Raw genomic sequence first — 26,375 nt, forward strand, 5'->3', positions numbered from 1 at the left:
AAAGCTGTTTGCTGCAAGGTATTTTATAGATTTTTATCTTTTTTAAGATCCAGTTTTTGTTACAACATTTCCATTATCAGTTTAAACAGAACTGACAAGCTAAATTTTAAGCTTATGGATAAGCTGTTATTACATAAAAAGAAAGCACTCAAATTCTAATGCAAGCTTATAAAGTAATATACCTTTAATTCCTGTATTTTCCTCCTGTACTTATCATTATGACTTTTTTTAGTCGATAAACCATTCTCTGTCATGCTCTGTTCACTGCATTCTGCTGAAGTAAGTGAAGATTTTCTGATGTCTGATTTAACATCTTCCTACTCATCACAGAATAAGAAAAGGAACAATTAATCACTCCATTAAGTAAGGCAGGCTTCATTTTGGTTGTGAAAGTTTATGTGAAAACAGAATTAAGCGAAATCACTACCTCGATCCCTTCATGGTGAGAGATTTAGTAATACTATCAACCATCAAAATTTTGTAGTATGTTATGAAGGCAATATGACCAACATAAACTAAAAGGACCCCCCATACAACCTCTAAGAGTTTGACTTTCTCATATTTGTCCTCCACTCACTTCTTCTAAAAATTTTAATTCATCACTGAATTTAAAATGCCTCCAAAGACTCTCCTTTTTTTATATATGATTCTTTCTATTACACAAAAAAACCTTACAAATCCAAGTTTTTAACCTACAAATCAATACTTCTTTATCACATGGATTCAGAGACCGTACATTGCTCACCCTTTAAGGCATTCAAGGAATTTTTCTCTCTTTTGAAAATATTGTAATTAGCATATCTCACAAACAAATCAAAAATTAGCTACATGAGGATAGCATGTAGGCAGGAGCATGTTTTTTGAAGTTACTAATTTTGCCATCCATTTTTATTATGGCTTGCATGCAGTATATAAAGAGCATAAAGAGCATAAACTACATAAAGAGCAGTCTTTATACAAATGAAGTCTTTATACAGAAAAAAATATTAGAGCAGATAAACTTTACACAGAAAAATAAATATAACTGAAGAAAAGAATGCATACCATAACATTTGGTTTCCAGTAAATCTCTGAATATACAGGATCTATGTTAATGGCAAGTAAATGAAGGGTTTTTCCAGTTAGATACAGGCATTTGGATTTGATGTTGGGGCAGCCTTTACAAAGATTCTGTATGTTTGCCAACTGAGCCAGTGTAATATGAGCCACGGTGCATTCCATATACTTCCAATCCTGGTAAAATACACATTTATATTTATTTGGCCATATATCCCCACACAGACAGAAGAATGTATTTTTAAAAAATGTAAAACATGTATATTCACATACAAAAACATAAGTTAAATGTGATTATACTTTCAATTACAAATGAGCTTTCTTCAGTAGATATACAAATTCATTAACAACTGATTTAGAAAAAAAGTTCAATGTAATATCCATAAGCAAAATTCAACCACTGCCAGGGAAAACATGGGATAAAGGGAGGGTGGCCAGTAAACCATCCCCAAGACTAAAACCACACAATTCAACCTCCATTGCTACAAAACTACATGACTGGTCTGGGAACCCATTTCCTCAGTATTGAGAGAAGTTGTGCTACGGAAATCCTTGATATACTTTGTGCAAGTCATAGGACTGAATCTTTTGTATTACCTGTTCTATTGCATCATCTTCAATGATTAATTCCTCCACAAATTCATGAAAGGATGCTTCTCCCACATTCTTATGCTTTTTCTCAGTAATGACAAGATGAAAAATATCCAAAAGAATTTCTGTAAGATTTATTTTTCTAAGAGCTAGTTGTCTCATTAATGGGATACTAACATTTTTGCTCTGAAATACAAAAGAAAGTAGAATTTTAATTTCAAGTATTTTTGCAAATTTACCTGATAACAAGTTAGAATGTTGTACTTCTTTTAACCAAAGAAACACACATTTTAGCATTACCACCTTGACAGAGCATAAATATTGCAAAGAAGATATTTAAGTAATTTAAAATAAAAACTTCCACGTCAAATATATTACATGGCAATCAAAGTAGCTTCGTCAAATAAGAGCAGCTGGGTTTTTGCTTTTTTTATGTACCTGGTACAAATATGTAATATCTAATAATGCTACATACACACCAGCAAAGTAGGATGCAGGCTTTCATTACCCAAAATACACTATTTTGAAGACAGGCGTCCTTTATTAGTAATAATGTTTTGTGAAGACTTTTTGTTTCTCCTGAGAAGAAACACATTTTAAAGAATTTTAAATTTTCAAGGTATTTAGATAATCAAAAATATCTCCAAGTTTATACTTTATTCTTTTGTAGCTATTAGATAAATGTCAGAATTAAATAAACTTGACAAAGATGAAACAAATCCTCTTTTCATTCCTTTTTCAAATGTAAATTATTTTGGATGCAATATTTCCTTCTATATACAAAGAATGTTTATAATTACAAGATAATTCCTGAAAGCCCCAAATGAGATTATCCAAGAATGAGTGAGTATTACAATCAACTAGGTTTCCTTTCCACAATTAAGAGGAAAAAAGTCAGTACCTCATTAAATGCAAATAAACTACAAATGCTACGAAATACTTCCTCTGTTTTGGATACTGCTCTTTGAGCTAAGTTATAAGCATCTAGATAGTGACTGCGTTTGTCTTTTTTGTTCCTTTCCTTCTTGGCAATCATCCTGAAAAAAAAACCCAAAACAACACCATAAACTCAAAAGAACTAACATAAGAAAGTGCTGATTTTTATGGCATCAACACTGTTGAACACATATAATAAAATAATAAATCTATAAATTAATAGATTAAATAGATTAATTATAGATAAAAATATCAAATTTGTATACGTATTTTTGAAATGTACATATAGGAGAAGTGAACCTTTACAAGCTATTTTCCAAGGTCTTATTCTTAGAACTGTACTGCTGCAATGCAAGAAGACGCCAAGAAACACAGATCATATTCTAGAGTATGCATTTAGCAGGAACACAACGGCAATGTACCAGGTACAAAACAGATCTCAGCTGTTTTAAGGGATATTTTGCAACAAGCTGGGATTCCAAGCTCTTTGCTTGGATTCCATGTTTTGCAATTCGACTGTTGCAGCAGTTTTTAGAGAAACATTTCAACAGTAAGAATTGTAAAAGCCTGTAAATACTAGAGAATGATTGCTGTGGCTGCCTCACCAATGGCAGTCAAAATGGGAAGTCAAAAAGCTGACTTAAGAGACCCTGACACTTTGTTTTGACCTCAAAAGAGAACAAAAGAGAGCTCTGCTTTCAGTGAAAACAATTTTGGATTCTACAATACATTTTTGAATACAAGAATACATGAAGAATGCAAACAGACATCTAGCACCAATATATAAAACCTAACAATGTTATCTGCACTTTTCCATCTTAATTAGACTATAAAAAGTAAACAATACACTTCATGGACTAGTTCAACCTAAATAAAGTTTTTCAATAGAGGTATAGAGGTATAGTCCTACCTGTGAATATTTGCACATTCCAGCAGTATTTCAGCACCGTAGTATTTATGCCCATGATGAAAAAAGTCCTTCTGAACTTTAACTAATTTATTGTAGGATTCCTGTAGAATGTGTGGCAACTGAGCAGAATTAGCATTAACTGTCATATGATCCTGGGCAAAATGTATCTGAATAAGTGTTTTTCTAGAAATAAAAATGAAATACAAGGTAGTCAGAAAGCACAGGCTATTTTTGAGAGCAGACACATTTCTCTCTACTTTCCTTTAAATTCTAGGAACTCTACCAAAAGCATAATAAATGTGTGTTTTACAGATTATAGTAATTCTGAAAAAATCCTATTATATTTTGAGATTAGAGAAGATATCTCACTTGTTCCATGTATCTAATTATTCCATCTTACTAGGCCTAATCAGTCTTCTAAATACAGATGAAAAGAGAAGACTGATAATAGTCTTCTTTTTCTAATTGAGAAGCTTCCCATTTATGGAAAGAGACAGGAGTGTAAGTGTTGCATACTTCTCTCCCTTTACCAACACATTATAAGGTCTCTGTGCTAGGATTTGGGGTAACCAAACTCATTGTTTAGTCTCACCATGAACAGGCTTCTTGGCTCATGGTGAGAACAGAAGTCAGGGCAGTGGGAGTGTTCAAACACAGACCTCTGCATAGGTAAATACACATTGCACCTTTAGGTAACTACACTGCAAGCTATTCACAATGGGTTGTGGTATCTACCAGTGTAACAGCTAGCAGGGCTACATGCCAGCATTTGGGAAGGAAACACAGAAATTTGGAAAAAAAAATAATAAACCAATCCACCACATAAATGACTTAGAACAAAAATATTTTAGAATCCACATAAGTTGCCATACTAAAATAAGACACCATTGTAAAAACCACATATATTTACAATGTAGCTGCATATTAGAAGCTGGGCATATTTAAGAGAAAAGACAGCTCACCTGGCTTCAAGGGATGCAATGATAAAACCCAATTCTGATTGCCTGCCAGGTCTCTTCAGTAAAGTAGACCGAAGCACGTTTACAGTATGTTCCAGTATCTCACAAGCCTACATTAACACCAGAATTTTCATAATTGTATTCCAAATGTCTATGGATAGTAACAAACATTCATCTAGAAAGCTTAAATTTTGTACAGAACATGTTAATTATCCCCAAGATGGCTGGCTCCTGATAACTGTAAATAAGCCTAGGAAGTCTGAGATATGACCATAAATATTTTTATGATTACCTGAATGGTGCATATACACACAAGGAGAGAAGATGGAGCCAGATTCATCTTGGAGGTACATAGCAAAAGACACTAAATATGAGCTTAGTCAAAATCCAGATCATCCCTCTACATGACACAGCCTTGCACAGTTTAGATCAAGACAGGTAAGATCACAACAGGTTAGATCATCACAGAAATAAGACTTTATGCTGAAACTCATGAAAGTTAAGGGTTTAACAGTAAACAGATATTTTGATGTTATAGGGTTTTAGTAAAAACAAAACAAAACAAAAGTGTTATAGAAGTATCTTCCAAAACCTAGAAATAATCCTTGTAAAACTATTTGAAGTATTTGTGAAGGAAAAGAATAATAGAAAATAATACTGAAAGGTGTGATTTTTATTGAATATGGAAAATAAACAGACCAGTGTTAACAGAACTGTCTGAATACAAAAGAATTCTAACCAAGAGAATCAGATCTCTGGGATTTAGTCATACATACTAGATCATAACTGGTTTTATTCCAATAGAAGAATATACAGCTTATCATAAAATATCCTAAATTTTTCTGGGTAGAATCTCATTCCTAGTGGCCTGCATCTGTTTGGAATCTGTAATTAATGTAATAAATGCTCAGAGAAAACAACATTAACTGCATTTTAACACTTCATTTTGCTTTTATTGAAATGTAAAGGCTGTAATATTTCACTGAGAGAAACCACTGCTGAAAAAAACCCCAAACCACAACCTCCAAACCCAAGAATTTCTTTACCATGCTCTGTTTTCCTTCCCCGTCCTCCTCTAGAATTGCTTCTGTTAGACTAAGAGTACTGTTATACCAAAATTGTTCGTTTCCTCCCAGAAGCTGTGCTTTCTCAAGGAGTGCTTTAGCTTGTCCGTGGTTTTTTTCCAGGTTAGCCAACACAGCAAGTAAGTACAAGCACCTCGACACATCAGATAGGGCCCTCAGTTCCTAGAAAGAAAGAGAGGTGATCTATATACCAAAAATCCACTACTGCTATTCATATTTATGTCTGTCCATATTTTAGATTAACCTTACAGAAATAAAAAGTGAATGCTATTCCCCCAAGTATCTGATGGATTTCTTAGTTACTCCTTATAGTATGCCTATTTCATATTTCTTTTTTGTTCCTGTACCTTCTATCTCACCAGTTGAATAAGCTACTTTTCTGCTGTTATTTAGTATGTATAGGTCTGCTAGTGTTCGTCAGCCTCTGATGAAGAAATGTGGTGATGAAAGATTTTTTTTGTGAACTCACAATGCTGCTTTACACTAGTTATAAGCTATATAACTAGTCCCGTGTAAGGGACAAATACTGTATAATATCTGTATACTAGCATCCTGACATATGGATACTATTGACGAATTACATAATTAAAATTACTGTCCTCCCTAATGTATTTTGAACTTTCCTCAATATACAATGCTTAATTAAAGCTTTATAAAGGGGCATGTATTATTCATGAATATCACCCATGTATTCATTATTCAAAGTATTCTTGATTATACTAAATTCACATAGGCAGTTTTCCTTACATGAAAAAAATTATTACACAAAATAACAAGATATCAATTACATTTTTTTAAAGGTTTTACTGCAATAATTATATTCTGATAACTTTTATAATGAAGCACAGAGCTATAGTGAAAAATGTTAGATATAGGGAAAATATCTATAATGTATAATCCTTCATAATAATTAGATTATGCTGATCTGTTTGGTGGAACATATGGACACTTATTTCCAATGTGCTGGAATTCTAGGACATCAAAACATTGCAGGAAATCCATAATGAAGCTCAAAATGAAATAACCAAACTTTCAAATGATCAAATTATTGAGAGGATAGAGTTAAATGCTCTCTCTCTCTCTCTTTTCTGAACAAACTTTGAATGTTTCCCACCCATTTAAACGAACAAGGTTGAAATATACCTATATCTTCCAAGGCCACTGCAAAGCAGACAGAGATGTTGACACTTCAGAAATTTATTTAACCTTCAGACAGTTCCCATAAAGTTGGACTGAAATGCCATATATTTAAATGTACATATTATATATGTTGAAACTTAATAAGAAATTGGTTTGGGGTGGTGGGAGAAGGCTCAGCTTAGTTTGATTATTATTATTCTGAAGAATAACTGCATCAAAATGAACAATTTCTCTACACATGTTATTAGTGTTTCTTTTTCTATTTAATTTGTATTGTACCTGAGTTGCAGCATGGGCCTCTGAAAGCAGAAGCCTTGCTGGTTGATACAAGCCTAGCTGAATTAATACTTCAGCTTTTTCAATCCACAAGTGGGGGAAAGAAAGTGCATTCAGTCCTTTTCCTGTTACTGCATTTACTTCAAAACCCTGAAAAAATTAAAGAAGTATTACACCTTCATAAATTTCAAAACAAACTAGACAAGTTGTTATTAACTATGATATCCCCCCACACCTTAGCTGTATTTTCTAACTTCAAAATTTAACATTATATGACAAGAACAACAGGAAGTTTATGAGATTTGGACTTTATAATCCTCAAAAGGCATTGAACTAGTAAGTATATACAATTTATTCTAACTGTATGACAGATTAACTACTTCAGAAATGCTGCTGTGCTGCTGTCATAAAGTTGATTTTTGGTAATAAGTAAAACTCAAAAAGGCATACTATTTACAAGAGGTAAAAGAAGTGACTTTAGAGGGATTAGTAATTAGAAAAACAAGGTGTTATATGCAAAAATATGTAAAAAATATACAAAGAGAAAAATGGTGTGATGACAATCCAGACAGCATTGCCATAAAGAGCAAAGTGGAGGTGAGTGTCAAAGGCAATTATCTTCCTAAAGAAGAGACAGTAAAGACAGAACTGAAATATTCTCATGCCCTTTAAACAATATACAAGAGGAAGTAAAACAGTACAAGCAAATGTAATGGAGAAAGAAGAGAAAAAAGACCAAGAGTGAATACAGTATCTTTATTGCTTCTCAGTCTTTTTAATTTGTTTGTGTTAGTCTCCAAGTCCATTTGTAGGAAAGTAGTTTTACTTTGCATGAATAAAGACTCCAATCTTGTTCTTCCTGAATATAAATAATATGCCAGGCAAACCCAGCTCAGCTTCAGATGATTGCTAGCAGAATTTAGGTAGCATGCATTTATGATAATTTTTGTGTTCATGTATTTCTCAAATATTATCTAAAAACAAACTATTTAAAAAAAGGGAAGAGTAATTTAGTATAGAAACTGCAGCAGTAATAAAAACCTTTTCACTTGACGTAAGGATAGTCTCATTCCTACTACCATGAAGATGAGCGTTTTCAAAAGGTATTTTTCTTTCTTCTGTCTTCACGCATACAGTTTTCTCTTTTTTCACTGCAATCTCTTGCCTACACCTGAATTACAAGAAAGAAAAAGTAAGCTCAAGTATATTTTAAATGGCATTTTATAACGAAGTATTAGTGTGTTAGGAATCTTTACCATACACTACTCTGTAGACAGACACTAACCAAACATGCAGAGAATTTTAGGGCACAGCTAATATACCAAAGCTGTGTTCTGACATCATGCTTTTTACTATTTTTGCCCCACAACATTTATTAATGGCAGGGAAAACAGTCCCAAATAAATACCGCCTCAGCAGTGAAAATTCATACATTGCTTGCTCTAATTCACTGATGTACACTTCTCCAGCAGCTTTCTCATGATACAGAGATGCCTGACTCAGTTTTAAATCTGAGCATATCAGGGCAATTCTACAAATAAAAAGAAGAAATGTTTAAGAAACAATCTGAATCTTTCATATGTTGCTTCATATAAGCACATTATAAATACATAGCACATATTCCACATTTGTCAATCCTACCTTCTTGTATCTCGATTAATACTGGCAATAACAAAGATTGTATATAAAAACAGGGGAAATTACCCATTGACAGAGGTCACAGAATCAAAGAATGGTTTGGGCTGGAAAGAATTTCTAGAGATAACTAAAGGTATGGGCAAGGGCACCTTTGACAAGACCAGGTTGCTCCAAACTCCATCCAATCTGACCCTGAACACTTCCAGGGATGGGACATCCACCAGTAGCCCCAGTCTTGTCTGTCAAACCTGTATCTCTCCAATTTAACGGGAAAAATTATACACTAAAAGTGTGAAAATATTTATATGTTCTCACTGTAGCATGCAACCACCACCTTCCTGCCCCTCAATGTGTATGTGCTAACCTACTTTTCTAAAAGTAAAGAATAATATACTCCTACACATCTATCTAATCATATATAGACATCAGGTCACAGATATACATAAAATACCATGAAATAAACACAAGCCTTGAGGAAACAAGAAAAGAAAAATTGTCTGGCAAATCTTGGCTGTAAATAATTTCCTACCAGAAAATCCCTTTTAGTCGTGTAAGAAAGAAACTCATTGGCAGACAAACACATATATTTTTACACATGAATATCTATTCTGATCAGTGGGACCAATTTCAGGCATTTTCAGGATTTGTTATGTGGTGTTTCATGAACTACCAGAAAATAAGCAAACATTTCTTGTTTATGACTGCTACTTATTAAGCAAACATTATTTAATACCTACCAAAAAAACATGATAAAATGCTTTAACTAAAAGAGCAAGAATTTTCAATTGCATGCATATTAAACACTTTTCAATCAAAACTTTTGGGGTTATCATCCATAAAAAATAGCATAATTTTGGTAACAAAGACAAATCTCTCTAAAAATGCACTTACCAGGGCAACTCCTTTGTGCCCTTAAGGTGGAGAACATATTTTTGATGCAAGTAGGTAATCTGCCTTTTGAATACTTAATAGATACTTTCATAGAAACTTTTTTTGACTTTACTTTTTTCAGTTAAATGACAATAAGACATTTCAAAAATCTTTCACATGAAAGTGGCCTGGCTTCATAATCTCATATGTTTTCCATAAGAGAGACCATGTTTAGTAACAAATAAACCTAGTGCCTTTAATTCCACAAACCTTTTAAAAAAAAATTCTATTAAAATGTATATAGAAAAGAAAGGAAAATAAATAAAAAGCCAATACAAATAACAAACAGTGAGCCACAAAATTCTTAATATCCATTAAAATATTAATGGATGTACGCTTTACTCAGTTTCTCTTTTATTTAAGAGAAATAAAGGATACAAACCGAAGGTGATAGAGATCAGACAGACTTCTACATTCCAGCACTTCACTAGCAATAACTTCAGCTAGCTGAAAGATTGGAAGAGTCAAGTGGGGGCAAAAAATTTTCTGTAGTTCCTTAGATAAAAGGTCCATAAAATACAAAGTGCAAGTCTGAAAAGAAATTTTTTTCAATTCAGTCAGTATAAACATCGTTTTGTAGAAAATAAATTTTAAATTAATGATTACATCTTCAGTTCCAAAATAAACCTCAAAAAAGACACAAAAAAAACCTTTCTATCAGAAAGATCAGCAAGGTACATAGAAAGCTGGTAAATGTCTACTCTAACTTCATTTCAGCATGCAGAGGACAGGCTAACTACTCTTCAAGTATTAATTAATACTACAAAAGTATTTGGGACATCTGTCTGAAAATACACAGACAGAAAAACTAAAATACAATCATTTTCTGGTACTGATTTTCTCCTAAATAGTAAATGCTGTAGAATTTTGAGGAGTACACTCACAGGTTTTGGGAAATTATCCCAGTTAATACCATAACAATTTGTTTTCTGTTTAAAAGTATCTCTGATTTCATTGGGACAGTCATACTGGGCCCATTCTTCCACATTTGCTGGTAAGGTAGCAATTGATTCTTTCCCTTTAGGCTTCTCCTTTGCAACAGAAACTTCAACCTGTAATAAAAACAAGAACACTTATGAGATCAAATCAACAATCCTATTGGTATTAAATATTCAGCTGAAAAAATGGACACATTTGCTTAATATCCTTTGAAGTTTCGTAAGATCTGGGGGTTTTTTTGACCTCTAGACTGAGGGATTTACAGAACAGCAGTACCTCGACCAAGACAACAAACAAAAGAAAAAGTATTTGTAAATCCATCATCTGTCAAGAGTGAAGATCCACAGATTCACAGAGAAATTCTTCCCAGGTTATGAGAGTCAGTACAGAAAAGCATCTGAACTATTTACCAAATGAGCCCAGGGAAACATCTCTTAGAAAGAGAGGGCTGTTTTTTAATTCCACTGAAAAGTGGGTCTTACTTGTTTCTCTTTCTTTTTGTCCTTGTCTTTTTTAGCAGTTTTTGACGGCACTTTCTGAGGACTTGTAGGTTGTGAAGTCTGGGAGAATGCTTTTGTAATAATCCCTGATGCTGACAATGACACCTAGACAATCAAATAATTACAGTTAATTATTTTCAATTTGCAATATTAATAATAGTAACAATAATCTCAGCTAGAAATAATTATTATCCACTGCAAGTCACTATCTACAGCTGTTAACAATTCTCACATACCATATTCTGCTTACATAATAGTTTTCTTCAGAAAAGTAACCATTTCAGAGAATTCTGGATGCTTGCATTTTTTGTACAAGCATTTAGGATGATCATGGCAATGCAATTAAGACAGCAGAACTGTCAAAAGGCAAGATCATCCCTGTGATAAATACTACTGCTAGCTTTTTTTTTACTTATATGGTTGCAAATGCAATTCTTTTTTTTTTCAAACCACAAGTCTAACTAGCTTCATTTTCTCCAAGGGATTAATTTTCTTGAGAAGTAATCTGCAAGACAGCAAAGTCACTCTGTCCTTTTTCTGGGTTAGTCTTTTACAGTGCTACTACTGAATATTATGTAAAATCTCTGTACAAGCAAAAGCACAGATTCTGATCTTACCTAAAATTAAAAAAAAAACCCAAACAACAACAAACAAGGCCAAAACAAACAAACAAAAAACAACCAAGCAACAACAACAAGAAAACAAAAACAAAAGCCACATTAATTTGAGAAGACTAATACGTTTTGCTGGAGGAATCAAGAGTAGAATACAAAATATGAATCAAAAAATAATGCTGGATACTCACAACAAATTTAAATTTCAAATTAAAGGTAACACATATTGTAAAAAGTCAAAGGCAGCAGATTTTTTCAGAGAATGTTTTAAGATCTTCTACTGAGTTATTTATGGAGTCTTAACACTAAAGAGCCTGCTTTGAAGTGAATGTCTGCAGTCAAGGCTGCTTTACTTTGTCAGCCAAACAAGATGTCCTATAGTATTTTAATTCCTTTAATGCCACATGGTAATTCCTTTTCTCACAATACTGTTCAGCTGTAAGTATGATGCTTAGAATTACTATCATTATCCTACAACTGGCACTGACAGTAGCATCAACCCTTTAATTTTTTGTTTAAATAGCTTATTCAAAGAGTAGTACTCTCTTCAGGTAGTTTTCTCCCTAGTAAGACACACAGTAAAGTGTTGGATATTAAGTTATGCTTGTGTAAATCTGGAAATATCAATATTCAATTTTAATTTTGCTAATTCCTGTATCACATCACATGTTAAACTGATTTCACAATGAATTCTTGCTCATAATTACCACAATTAAGTGGTAAAAAATTGCAGGCTTTTACTTCTAATTGGAATAAAATAATACACAAGCTATAGCTTACCAATCTAGTTGATAGGTCCCAAGTGAGACTGTTCCTATAATGTTTGCTGAACTAATATTATCAAGTACATATTTAGTCCCTTCAAATACTTATTTTACTTAACATATGATTGTTTTCCTACGACCATTGCTGTGATTCTGAATAGCCATTTCAGTTGGGCATATCTATGAGAAATTAATTAGATTTGATTGATTTGAAATGCCTTATGAAAAAGTAATTAGAGAAATCGATCAGTGAACACTGCCAGCCTCCCCAGTTCCTTTCAGTCAAATGACAGCCCTTTTGATTCAATTTCAGAAGGTCCACCTGAGATCACCATACTTCAGAACTGCCAGAAGTGTCTTCAGTATGTGTTCTGCCACTACTGAGATTCCTTAACAAATTAGAAATAGAAAATTTGAGAACCTATTGCACAAAACATATGAATGGACTCCAGAGAAACAATGGCCCACTGCTTTTATCCTTAGTGTCTCTTCTCCATTTTCCTGAGAGAAACAATCTTCTTGTTTAATTCTTAAATCTGAGAAAATACACTAACTGCACCATAAAACAGGAAACCATAATGACAAAGTTAAACACCAAATGAATAGCTGCTACCATAATTACAGAAGGAAATGTAAAATATACTGGCCACATTATAGTAACACAACACAACATATAATCTCATACAATCTCACCTGCCAGATACGGACAATACAGGCATATGCCATCAAACAGTGCTGCTGATGAAAAGAAGAACCATGACCAGAAAATAAAGCCATTAATGTCTGTGCTCTAAACAAAGCTTCCAGTTGTTTAATATTACTCAAATATTCCAAATTAATTTGGGCCATGGCACCACTTGCTCCATTGTCCATCTTTGCATCTTCTGTAGGCAACAATTTTGGTACAGCATTGTTTCCTGTAAAAATGTACTTAAAAGTTAAAATTTCTGAAAATGAAATATTAAGGGGGAAAAAAGAAAAATGGAAATCTGTCTACTAAAGATGTTCAAATGATGCAGTGCTACTTGCACCATGTTTTTAATCAACAATGTAACAGCTCTGTATAATAAATTATGTAAACCTGATAGAGAAACAACATCCACAAAAGGCTGGACCAGATGATCTTCTGACATTGCTTCCAACCTGGGAAGTTTTATATCTGAATCTAATATCCCCTATTATATTATTTGGGTTTCCATTAAGAGCTTTGCAAAAACTTTCTTGAAACTTTAGTGGTGTAAGGATAGTACCCAAAAGCAAACACGTGAAACTGGGTGGAGGATTGTTACAGAACTAATACAAAACTTAAATGCCATAGGACTGTAAAAAAACCCAACAAAACCATTAATAGAAAAGTATGAACAGAATATTGCTACTAATCAACTGTGTGATAGTAGAGACACTGCATGTCTATCTTTCTTAATGAAAACACAAGAAGTACTTGTCTGATCCATGTAATCTATCCACACAAAAAAGAACAGAGACCAGAGCAGGTGTCCATTAATGCCACACAGGACAGTATGGTTCCAGAGATCAGATACTTTTTTCCCAAATGGATACTGGGTATCCTATCAGAACAGATCACTGAGGTCATACCAAGACAAGTGGTATTTGTACAAAAGGAGCAAAGAATTTTTACAGTTACAGAAGTAGTTGAAGGCATACATCCCTTTGAAAGCCATTTTTGAAAAATTAATGCTAAGATAAAGCCAAGGAAAGGGTAATGGACTTAGGTACCCAAATCTTGGCACAGTAATTATTTCCTTCGGTTTCATCTGTCCCTCCATGAGAATTCACTTGAAACAAACTGTCCAGAACTTCTTTCTGGCAGCACCTCACAAATTAGGAATTCTTATGTCAGACTGGAGCAGTATCTTACTGTACCAAAAGACTGTGGGTAAGTTTGCACAGCATAAAACAGAATTCACAGATAAACTGAGCTGTATTGAATAAATTACAGTAAATGCATGAGAAAATACAGGCAAGCTTGTGCCATTCTTTCTGACAACTAAGCTGTAAATTTAAAATTTCCCTTGTGTTTCCTCCTGAGAAATTCCTCTGAAGGAGAAACATCCACTACATACCTTCCTCTTGTGAGGATTGCATAGGGAATTTCATACGAAGTAGGAGATCTACTGCCCATTCCAGAGGTTTAGTAGCATCATTGAGGGGAAACTGATTACAATATAAGCATTCAGCAAATTCCATCAGGTAATCAACTCTCTGCCATTCATCTTCTTGTTTCTATAACAGTAATAAAGGAGGAGTTAATTTGTATTTGTTTATGTAAACCATCAGAATGATATTCTAAAGTTTCATGTAGTCTTAACAGAAGCAAAAAATAATAATTTCACATCAAGCAGTTTTATTTGCATCACACAATCAGAATTTTGTTGAACAGAACATAACAGAAAATTCCACCACCAGTTAAATCTTCATTTTATTAAAAACACTTGCTACTCTTAGACATTTTTGTTTGGCAGGACTCGACTAAAATTTTGCTGGATATAAAGATTCAACCATAGAGAGTATTCCTGCTGAAGAGTAATCTCAAAGTTATAAAAGGTATAAGTATATGGCCTCCCTACCCATTCAGGAACTTGCAGTCCTATAAATCACTTGAGAATCATTCTATCAACAAACAGTAAGAACTGACAAACCTGTAAAGCAATGATTGCATTTTGAAAACAGCTTAATTGTCCAACAATACTTCTGGAGACTGTTACCAAGTGTCGCCACATATGTGACAAATGATCTTCACTTTCATGATGGAGTTTCTGAATGCCCATCATAAAATTGCATCCTGATCCTGCCCTCACTGTAGCCATAAGTTTGAAAATCAGGCTAGAAAAAAGACCAAACAAATTACAAATTACTTGCATCTGTACCTGCAAAGTAACTTTCTCGGTAAAACACATATACTAGCTCATATCAGTATGGTACAAAGATGCAAAGCTTATAAACTGGCATATAAGGGCACGAAACCAACTCAGATAAGATTATGTAAACAGTACCCTAGAGAGTTTCCATTTAACAAAGATGGATTTGCAGTTAGGAAAACTAAAGCTTCTGCTATATAGCCATATTTCCTGTATCTATTTGCTTGGGAAGTAAGATACTACTTGTACACAATTTTTTTAAAAATTAATTTTACAATTATTGTTAGCAGATTAATGACAGGAAGAACTCCCTATGTGTGTCTTCTTCACAGAAAAGACGCAAGAGTGTTTTGTGTTGTAAGGATGAGCTGCTCAAAAGTAATCATAATACTTTCCCAATGCAAAATAAAAAAATACTCACGAGTTTTATTACTTCTCAGGAACCAAAATGCTTATTTTAATTAAAAAAGCCAACCAACTTACAGTTTGTGTCTTGTCTGAGGCAAAACTCGAATAGCTTCATCCAGGATTTTTAGTGCTGTTTCCCAGTCAGCTTTATCAGCACAGATGTGGAATAACAGACCATATAAGGAGGTTCTTAATGTCAGATCTTCCTCAGCACCTTTGAAGTATATTCAAATGATGTATTAATATACTGCAGAATTAGGATAATGATTACAAAATACTGGGGTGTCTTTCATTACCAGATCAACAGAAGGAAGAACATGCCTGGGAGAAAGCATCCAACGGATAACCCAATATTTTGAAAATCCTTTGTAATCCACTGATGCAAAGGACATGTATCTTTCTTTTCCTTAAAAAAAAACAAAACAAACAAAAAACCCAATAAAAAACCACAAAAACCAAAACATCTTTATCTTTCAGTTAACATGTATCTCTAAGTATGTATATCAGAATTGCTTCCTGACCAGATGAAAGCCACAGGCATTTCTCCAGAGTGAGTCCTATAATACAAACCCAATAGAAAAATAAGCAGACTAAGTAACATTCAATCACTTACACTCATGAAGTAACATGAAACCATGAAGTACTCTCAGGGGGTCACAGAGTAGCTGAGGTTGGCAGAGATCCTTCAGAGCTCTCTGCCTATGCCCCTGCCTAAAGCAGGTTCCACTCTTTACCTGGGAAAATTTGACTATCACAATTTTCACCCGAAGGTCAGAGACTTGCTGTTTCCCTCTTCTCTACAGCACAATTCTGAATCTTCAAAGAGAAATTCACCACCTTGTTTCTCAAAGAGATCAAACAGATATATGACACACTAACCATTAAATACATGTAGGGTGATGCTAAGAAGTTAACTAAGCTATAGCCACAACTTTTGGGTAAGTATCACATTAGCATCATTAAAGATTTATCAGATTTGGTCTAATCAGCATTTACTTCTACATCCTTCTACAATGGAGCGGCTGTATCAATGGACAAGAACTATGGATGTCATTCACTCACATTTCTGTAAGGCCTTTGATATGGTGGCCCATAACCTTGGTGCTACTGAGTTGAACAGACAGAAGTTTGATGGATGGACTGTTAGATGGATAAGAGTTACAGTCACTGGCTCAGTGTCCAAATGGCTCAATATCCAGTGGAAACCAGTAACATGTGATATACCTCAACAGATACCAATACCAATATTTTTCAGTATTTTCATTGCTGACATAGTCAAGGGGATTGAGTGAACTCCCAGCAATGCTGCTGATGACACCAAGGTGAGTGGTGTGGTTGACAAGAGGGAAGGAATGTCACCTAGTGGGACCTTGACAGGCTCAAGGAGTGGGCCCAAGGCAACCTTGAGAAGTTCAACAAGATCAAGAGCAAAGTCCTCCACCTGTGTCACGGCAAACCCCAGTATTAGTGCAGCCTGGGGGACAAAACGAGAGCAATCCTGTGGTGAAGGATGTGGGAGTAGTGGTAGATGAAAATCTGGACATCTGCCGGTAGATCCTTCTCCAGATGTGTCTGCATTTAAAAGCTGACTAATTATCCTGGTCAAGGATCACTGGATACCAGTTCCTGCCTCTTACAATGGTTACTACAGTGTATATCCATTTTAAAAACTCAGTAACTCCAGAAATAATCAAATATAGATCACTCTGTTAATGGGAACTTTTTTCACTACTACCAGAAGTTACTCCTAATTCATAAGAATTACTAACATTTGCAGACATAAAAATACCTATGCTGCCTATAACTTTAAATTTGCATTATCTACATATAATTGCTTTTTAATACCACTTATTAAGGATTCACTCTGAAATTATGCTGTGGTGGAGAGTTAACTATATACACATCATGAAGTGTTCCTTTTTATTGGTTTTAAATATATCTCTACAAATAACAAACTTTAGGACTGTGTCCATGGGCAATTACTGTTATGTACCTAAACACTGTCAATGTTCCAATAAACTTACAATTATCACTGTGCTTCCAAGTACATATTGTACTCATCAGTTCCTATACACTCAAAATAAGCAAAGCAGTTTCTGATTATTTGTGATTTGCACATGGCTTGACAAGAAATCAAAATAAATATTTCTAGTCTTTACTATCCCATTTGATGATCTGAGATGCAAACTCGTATTTGTACCACTAAGCTTGGATGCTAAAGTCATCAACAATCCCCTCAAGTGCTCATTGAAATTGTTCCCATGGAATGTACAGAAAAACTCACCGCAGCTTCATTGACATGTAAATCAAATCTAGAAAGAGAAATGGATAAGTTCCATGGAGTTTTGAAGTAAGAAAAGTTGTAACTGTGCATGGAAGTTTCAGTGTGCAGAAGCCATTCCACCTGGTAAGATGTCCTGTATGATACACGTCACCTGGATACTGCTTCAAGGGGATGACTTCTTTGGATTACACATGCTGCTTATAATCCACAAGTATTTAATTTTATCACAAACTCCCAGCAGAGTCTAAATTTTAAATCCCTCCTACTGCCAAAGTCCTAAACAGTTTGTTAAAAACCTGAAGATAGGCAAAGTAAAACTTTCCTTCTGTAGGTAGAAGAAATTTGAGTCTGCAGGTGGGAGAAACCTTAACTTAGTAACATTTTTTTTTTGAGTTAGTGTTTTAGGATCTGTTGTCATATTTTCCAATCTATTATCATACTTGCCAGAAGTGTCTTTTTTTCTGGATTTGCTAAAAATTCTTTTTTGTAAGCTTCATGAAGTGAAACACTACAGTGAAAATAAGGCAGGAAATCATTCTGAAGAAAACTGTTGTAAGTCTGACAATTGCTCAAAACCAAAAGAATCACCAAAAGGAATATAAGAGTATGTGACTGCAGGTAAGAAACCAGAAATGTGTTTATGACAAATAAGTCACTTTTGCCTCTTAGGAAAGGTATCTTGAAGTTTCTTTACCATCAGCACCAATCACTAAAAACAAGCAATACCTATTAGAAACTCTTACCTGTTTGTTTTTAGATTCTGCTTTAACTATATTCTTAAGAACTATTTCAGTAGGTTCTTTAAACTGTTCTCTGTCATGTGGTGAGCCTAGCAAAGGTAAGCATGCATTCCAAAAGTGCTTAGCTGCAAACATTACAAGGGAATAATTTCCAGCTTCACCTGCATACCTGAAGACAGAGAAGTAGAACTTAATATGGAAAACCAACCACACTTCAGCTATACTAAAGAATTGTACTTCTAGGAACATTTGGGTTTAGCTGATCTGAGGACTTAGCATAGGAGCGTCATAAAAAGGCCATTTTCCATTTTTATATACCAAACGAATTCACACACTCAGCAGAACTAGGAATAAATAAGTAGCATATTAATGACTTTACTGTATTTCTGCATAATCTGAGCTCAAGAGCATTCATTAAAAAAATAACAGAAACTTCCTCAAGACGTTCTCATTGGAACAATATACTTTTTTTTTGCTTACTATTATGTTAATTTCTCATTCTAAAAAACATTAAAAAATAAAACACAATCATTATTACCATACTGTGGATTTTGCTTAGTACAGTACCACTGTAACACAAGAATATGCCCCAAATGCCTCTAGCTGCATTCAAATTGCTTTGAGAATATTTAATGCAAATGATACTTTGAATTAATAAAAGTTAATTGTCCTCCAGAGTGTGACACAACACAGTATTCATCTGTGTGAGAAGCAGCTTGGCATTTTAGTGAAAAATTTTAGACTGGTATAATGTAATCACCAATTGAACAGTTTTAAAAACTGTAAACTACTGTTTTAAAAAAAAGCAGCGTTTTGAAACTGTCAGTCTGATCACCCTCTGGACAGCACTCTTTAGATCACATTTATATTGCTGCATCCAGTTCTAGGCCACCTAATACATGCCAGACACGGAGAAGCCACAAGGAGCTCACTGAAGGGCCACTGAGATCATCCAGGGACTGGGCTGTCCTTGCCTTGAGAAGAGGGCTAATTGGAGAGGTGGCTTTGGGAGACATAACAAGAAGTAGTTTCTCAATAACCTAACGAAGTTATTGAGAAGCAACAGTCAGGAGTCAGGCTCTTCCCAGTGAATGGCAGGACAGGCAAGAACAGGCATAAATTAAAATGAGAAAGGTTCAGAAAAGTCCCCCATGAGAACAGCCCACAGTGGAGCAGGTTACTCACAGAGGCTGTGTGTCTCAATTCCTTGAGGTTTTCACAGCCAGACTGGATAAAGCCCTGGGCTGGCTCTGCTTTGAGCAGGAGTCTGAACTAGATCCCTTCTGAGGATGGGATGATTCTATGACACTACAACGTCAGCTATGTGGAAAGCAGTTGATGAATTTACTAAAGCACAAAAAAATCTATCAAATCCTTTGTTAAACATTTCAACTCACAACTATGTTGACTTTCATCAGTCTTGGGAGAAAGTATTATCCCCAAAACTGTAATTAAATTTTAGATCTGTTTTATATTAGTTTTGTCTCAACATAAAACATACCTGGCACTCTGAACAAAGGTTTTTGATGCTGCTACACGCAGATGTTTTCTTCCAGACAAATTTTCCATTATGCTCTTCCCTTGTATACAGGCTGTAGTGCTTAACATTTCGTGTCTCACACTGTTACCAAGCCTGCATAAAGGCAAATACTTCAAAAAGTGCTAAGTCTTACTGGCTAAGATCATATCAACTCCTATTAATGATGTATTCAAGTTGCTACTGTGTACATGTCCCTTGCTTTGGAAATTACAAATCCTTCTATTGAGTTTTCTTTTAAAATTAGAAAACGTTTCAAAAAGTGAATATTTTGTGGAAAGGTAGACTAAAATATCTTTTTTCACACTTCTAATGAAAATAGATGTGAAATCAGATTTTAAAAAACTATTACCTATCTTTAGCAAGGAAACAACATAGATTTCTAATTTTCTCCCTATTTTTCACTACTGTACATCAAAAAGAATATTAGGCCAAAGTCGAACTTATACACCAAGAAATTAAAAACAGAAATCAGGAAAACCAGACAATTTTTGATACTTTCTTTTGGAATTTGTCTGGTAAAGTATGCCCAGGGCTTTGGAGAAATTGATATGAATCCTACTTCACTACATGTAGAAGAAAACAATGTGGATTACAGTCCCAGAGTTAATCAGTTAAAAATTAATACACGAAAAAATTTATATTATCGGTTAATACCATTAGTTAATAGCAACTTATTAAGAAAACAACAGCCGCAATTTGCAGGAGTTTTCAGCGTCTCTGCCCCGCCTGCAGCCACGGCCGGCGGCCACCAGAGGGCGCCGCTGCCACAGCCCCGCCGGAGCGGCGCCCCCGAGCCCCGCGGGCTCCGCCTCGGAAAGGGACCCAGGACTGCCCTCCCTCCCCTGCCAAAAACACCCCAGGATTGCTCCCTAACAGCCAGGATTGCTCCCTAACAGCCAGGACTGCTCCCTAACAGCCAGGACTGCCCTCCCTCCCCTGCCAAAAACACCCCAGGATTGCTCCCTAACAGCCAGGACTGCCCTCCCTCCCCTGCCAAAAACACCCCAGGATTGCTCCCTAACAGCCAGGACTGCCCTCCCTCCCCTGCCAAAAACACCCCAGGATTGCTCCCTAACAGCCAGGACTGCCCTCCCTCCCCTGCCAAAAACACCCCAGGATTGCACCCTAACAGCCAGGACTGCCCTCCCTCCCCTGCCAAAAACACCCCAGGATTGCACCCTAACAGCCAGGACTGCCCTCCCTCCCCTGCCAAAAACACCCCAGGATTGCTCCCTAACAGCCAGGATTGCTCCCTAACAGCCAGGACTGCTCTCCTTCCCCTGCCAAAAACACCCCAGGATTGCTCCCTAACAGCCAGGACTGCTCCCTAACAGCCAGGACTGCCCTCCTTCCCCTGCCAAAAACACCCCAGGATTGCACCCTGACAGCCAGGACTGCCCTCCTTCCCCTGCCAACAACACCTCACAATTGCACAATCACACAGTTTCGCTAGTTTGTGCATTGCTAGATGTGCAGCATGTCGTTTCTGAATTTCTGTGAAGTTCTGAAAGTATCTAATTAATATTAAGATAACTTACTTAGTTTTACATGTTTTTAAACCCATGTAGAAAACAACTGCAAGTTTCAAGGAACAGAACACTGTTTATTTAAGTTCAATTATTTTGTAGAGGAAAAAAAATGAACACTATATTGCATCTGAAATCTTTCACATGTTTATTTCAAACTTCCTACATTCTAAAAAACTGCTATTAAATGGAATTGAGTCTATTTTCTTTGGATAAAATTAAACTCTGCTTTTGGAGGATTTTTTTTTTTAAAAATAGAGGGCTTAAAGGATATCACCTTTTTATAACAAAGGACTCTTCCAGTAGATCCTTTATATATATCAGTTAAGTATGAGACTGGGCCTTTATAGGAATTACCTACATTCCTATTGCACCCATATGCATAGGTGGCAACATAGTGATGTCAGACTGACATCACTGTCAGACTGACATAGCTGACAGCAGAGCCTGGAATACAGGAGCTTCTCGTATCTGTCATCACCCCCTGCTCCACCTTTGTCCATGACCTATGTAACCCTTCAGTGTGTTAGAGCCAGGTGAGCACTGAAAGCAATTTGCATCAGCAAAAGTAGAATCAGCTATTTTCTGCCTAGAGATTATTTAAGTGTCAAAATACTATGATTGTCAGAGATCATTCCAGAGCAGCAGTGCTCCCGGGAAGACACACAAACACAGAGGTGTACAAGCTTCTGACTTACTTGGATAGCAAGCTTCATCTGTCTTTCAGAACAGGGCCCAGAGCCACAATTTGGATTTCCCACTGCCTTTTACTTTCATTTTCATCTCTAACTGCAAAACTTGTTTGGAAAAAAAGGTTCTTCTATTTTTGATTATGTGACCAGACACATTTACCCTCTTTTTTCAAAACTTAGTTCAAGTACATTACCATATCATGTAAAATTCTATGTACTTACATGCCATAATATTTCTTAATATTTCTACTGTGGACAAAATCCTCATCTGATTCCAAGATCCTTTTGGAACAAGTCATCACTGTTTCATAGTCTTGTGATACATATGCAAAATATGTAAGTCGTGTCAGTGTCTGCAATTCCACTAAGGAATCTGACCAACTGCATTCTAAAGCCAAATTCACCAACTAGGATTAAAAAATAATAAAAAAATGCATAAAAACATAAAAAAAAATTATTCCAAGTTTTCATATGCTTTTTTCTACAGCAATTACATGCTTACAGCTGTATCTTCCTTACAACCCACCTGGGCATGGAACAAGTATGTGATAATGCCATCTAGAAAATGAAAGAGCTACAAGTACAACCAAAATATACAATAGGGAGGCTTCATTCACCAAATATTAAGTATTACCATAGTGTGTGCAAATCCAGCTGTATTTGTGCATGCCTTTTAGCTGGAAGTATCTACCAGGACTTATTCTATGTCCTCAGTCATCTTTCAAAAATCAGTGGAATAGGACTTTCAAAATTTAGAGCCCATTTTAGTTAAGCCAAAAGTAAGAATGGGACACAGAAGTGGTTTTGCAACAACCAGTAACTGTAGTAAGCAGTTGCTATGTATGCTGTTATATATATGGCAGCTTGGGAGAGCTTGGGCTCCATAATCTTAGCAGTCTTTTCCAACCTAAACTCATATGCATATATATAGATATAGATAGTTATAGTCTCAAATATAGTTTCATTATAGGATCTAAACATTTTCATTTCATTTCTTTTGTACATGTCAATATATTTTTAGGATAGTGGTAACTGTTAATGAATTGGTCCAAATGGAGATACTACAACACTGCTCTATGAAACTACGCCAGTGAAGTGATAGCTAAAGTTAACTTGTAATATTTGGCATAAATCTGTACGCCAACTAGAACTGGATACCTATGTATTTCTAAGGATCTGGATTCTAGTTGTCAGCAATAGTTTCATGGTTGTTGTGGCTTGTTTCATTTCACACAGTCAATTAATTGTAACCAAGTGTAGTTTTGTTCTACCTTGCAACTGTCAAAAGTAAATTCACTATAAAATTCACTATAATGTGAAGTTTTCTGTTGAAATGTTGCATGCTTCTAATACAAACCCAAACCTCCCTATAACTACCTGAAATGAGGCTGGGGTCAAGGAGGGCTCAGTCTCTTTTCCCAGGAACAAGTGACAGCACAAGAGGAAACAGCCTCAAGTAGCACCAGGGGAGGTTTAGTTTGGATATTGGGAAAATTCTTTCACTGGAAGAATTGTCCAGCCCTGGCACAGATGCCCAGGGCAGTGGTGGGGTCCCCATGCCTGGATGAATTCAAAAGTTGTGTGGATGTGGCACTTGGTGGCCTCAGCAGTGCTGGGGGAACAGCTGGACTCCACAATCTTGGAGGGCTTTTCTAACCTAAACAACTTTATGCTTCTATTAAGTTTTCTCCAGAAGAAAAATTAAAGGCTGAAAGTATCATTCTGTACAGAATTCACCTGCACCTATTATGCTCTTCTGATGGTCACTGAAACAATCTGCTTGAGCAACACAAGCATAAACCTAGTATTTGTATTCTAAAACTCTCTGGTCTTTGGATAAATAAAATTTTTCTGTCACAAAAATCTCCTTCCTGTCATAAGTATTTAATCTCTTGGTTAAAGAAAATAATAGTACAATAAAAGTTTCAAAAATAATTTAAACTCTGTTTAAGATTGATTCTGAAATCAAATTCATAGTGTGCTATTTTTTAAAACTCAAAAGCTTCTTAAAAAAAACAAAATACCTGAGCTAAGGTAGGAACAGTGAAATCCATGAGACCCAAGCCATTGCAAGAATACATTTCCAGACCAACAAGAATTCTTGCCAGAGGATTTTGTGCTTCATTATTATCCTAAGCAGAAATAAAAAATCCACATTCAGAGTTTTTTGGTTGGTGTTTTTTTGCAAGTTAATATTATTAAGGACATTAATTGAGATGACAAGATAATAACAACAACAACAATAATAATAAGTTTGAAAACCTCAATTTGCTCTAAGCAATTCCTGCTCTCTACTGTGTCCTTAAAATGGTTTATTTTTGTATTTATATATTTTTAATTAACATTGTGAACTCTGAACTATTACAGTTTCAACACTAAAAGCCCACATCAACAATACGATGGAGGCAAATTTCACATGCCACTGAGGGTTTCCAGTTTTACAGACACAGTTTTATTTTATTTTATAAAATAAAAATATGACTAAAATAGATCTTTCCAGCTTACTAGGTCTATAATCTATATATAAGGAGGCCACTATAAATGTTGACATAAATATAGCTGATTTTTATTAACACTTTTAATGCAGCCTTTTTACTATTTTACATTTATGAATTCAAAATCAATTTTTCTCAACAGTCATCATATGACAAACATCACCATGGCAGCTAACAACAGAAGGAAGAGTTAAGAAATGTAGACTCACTGCTAAACCCAATGAGAAAAATTTGCTATGTTCAGTAAGGAACTACAGCCAAAATTTGTTTTTACAATCTAATCAAGTATACAGAAGAAAATACACCTTGATAATTTCAGTCATTATTATTTATGAATTTAACTTATCTTTGTAATACTTCAACATTATGCGGGGTTTCAGGGAACTCATACCTCCTCCTGCATCCCAAGTTGATGTCTGATTTGCTGCTGATTTAACTGCTTTGCTTTCACCCATGTAGCAATGATCTGTTGTTGTGCAGCAATAGAGACTTTTTCCTTACACATGGTTCCAGTCATTGCATTTAGGGCAAATTCACAAATCTAAACACCAAGAAGAGAAAAAAATAAATGCAAAACACAGGAGAATGTGGAAAGTTTCTTGTATATAACATGTTATCCATTAGTTATTTTTAAATTATTGCACATGCATTTCTAAGCCTAACAACATCTCCTTTAAGTCAACCCAAGGCAAACAGAAGTTACAGTCCTCAGCCCCAAGTTGGTAAGGAGCTCCAGTGTGGATTTGGGGAGGATCTGTGGTGGTAGAACAGAAGTAAAAGAAGTAGCAGTGTAGAAGAACAGTGGAAAAGAAGATAGCTTTTTTTGTTTCAAAAATTTCTACTATTGAATTTATAGGAATTCTGATACAGGACAGCAGAATGAAAGGGACTACAAAAAATAAGGGGTTTGTACCTCTAAGGCAGCTTTGATGTCAGGAAGTCCATTAGGATCTACGGAAAGAGTCTGGATGATATTTGCTTTTTCCTGTTTCTTTTCCGGAGCTTTTCTGCAACTCTCTATTGCCGTATCTTCTTTCTTCTCAGCAGGTTTTGGCTTTGGAATCCAAGAAATAATTAGGCCTCGAGCCAAAGCATTACATAACATCAGTAAAATTTCAATACTTCTGTAGAAGAAAACAGATGTGCATACAGCATCAGATCAAAATAAAAAGCAGGAATGAAGTTACTGATTTCAAGAAGTAAGCATTACTTGAAAATCAATTTTTTTCTTAGAAAGCAAAATTATGGATATTACCAAAAAAAATCTTCCCCTTGGTAAAGCTATTAGTTTAATAATTAAAACTACAAAACCCACAACCGATTTTCTGTTAACATCAATTTTTCTCACTCTTTCTGTAACTGAAGCTTCCCTTTCATCACAGAGAAAAAAAAATTATAGGCCAGACCAACATTTAAAACAACTTTTTATTGATTGGTACATATGAAAAGAGCAACTATTTTCTAAAGTATCAT

At 35.1% G+C, this 26,375-nt stretch overlaps 1 protein-coding gene across 1 annotated transcript in view; it reads right to left on the bottom strand.

Moving 5' to 3' along the window:
* The window catches only part of CFAP46 (cilia and flagella associated protein 46), a 71,420-nt gene that overhangs the window by 19,109 nt on the left and 25,936 nt on the right, over window positions 1–26,375 (bottom strand). The window contains exons 19-42 of the mRNA XM_058842063.1: window positions 25,816–26,026; window positions 25,294–25,443; window positions 24,432–24,539; window positions 22,630–22,814; window positions 20,151–20,282; window positions 18,653–18,818; window positions 15,947–16,031; window positions 15,701–15,839; window positions 14,999–15,182; window positions 14,423–14,582; window positions 13,032–13,255; window positions 10,943–11,065; window positions 10,406–10,573; window positions 9,904–10,052; window positions 8,386–8,484; window positions 7,995–8,124; window positions 6,957–7,103; window positions 5,499–5,699; window positions 4,456–4,562; window positions 3,494–3,676; window positions 2,549–2,684; window positions 1,654–1,833; window positions 1,045–1,233; window positions 183–317 (exon numbers count right to left, since the gene is read on the bottom strand). Coding sequence (XP_058698046.1) covers window positions 183–317; window positions 1,045–1,233; window positions 1,654–1,833; window positions 2,549–2,684; window positions 3,494–3,676; window positions 4,456–4,562; window positions 5,499–5,699; window positions 6,957–7,103; window positions 7,995–8,124; window positions 8,386–8,484; window positions 9,904–10,052; window positions 10,406–10,573; window positions 10,943–11,065; window positions 13,032–13,255; window positions 14,423–14,582; window positions 14,999–15,182; window positions 15,701–15,839; window positions 15,947–16,031; window positions 18,653–18,818; window positions 20,151–20,282; window positions 22,630–22,814; window positions 24,432–24,539; window positions 25,294–25,443; window positions 25,816–26,026 — 3,691 coding nt within the window. The remainder of the gene's footprint in view (window positions 1–182; window positions 318–1,044; window positions 1,234–1,653; window positions 1,834–2,548; window positions 2,685–3,493; window positions 3,677–4,455; window positions 4,563–5,498; window positions 5,700–6,956; window positions 7,104–7,994; window positions 8,125–8,385; window positions 8,485–9,903; window positions 10,053–10,405; window positions 10,574–10,942; window positions 11,066–13,031; window positions 13,256–14,422; window positions 14,583–14,998; window positions 15,183–15,700; window positions 15,840–15,946; window positions 16,032–18,652; window positions 18,819–20,150; window positions 20,283–22,629; window positions 22,815–24,431; window positions 24,540–25,293; window positions 25,444–25,815; window positions 26,027–26,375) is intronic.

This window comes from Poecile atricapillus, chromosome 6 (genome assembly GCF_030490865.1).
Source record: "Poecile atricapillus isolate bPoeAtr1 chromosome 6, bPoeAtr1.hap1, whole genome shotgun sequence".
NCBI lineage: Eukaryota > Metazoa > Chordata > Aves > Passeriformes > Paridae > Poecile > Poecile atricapillus.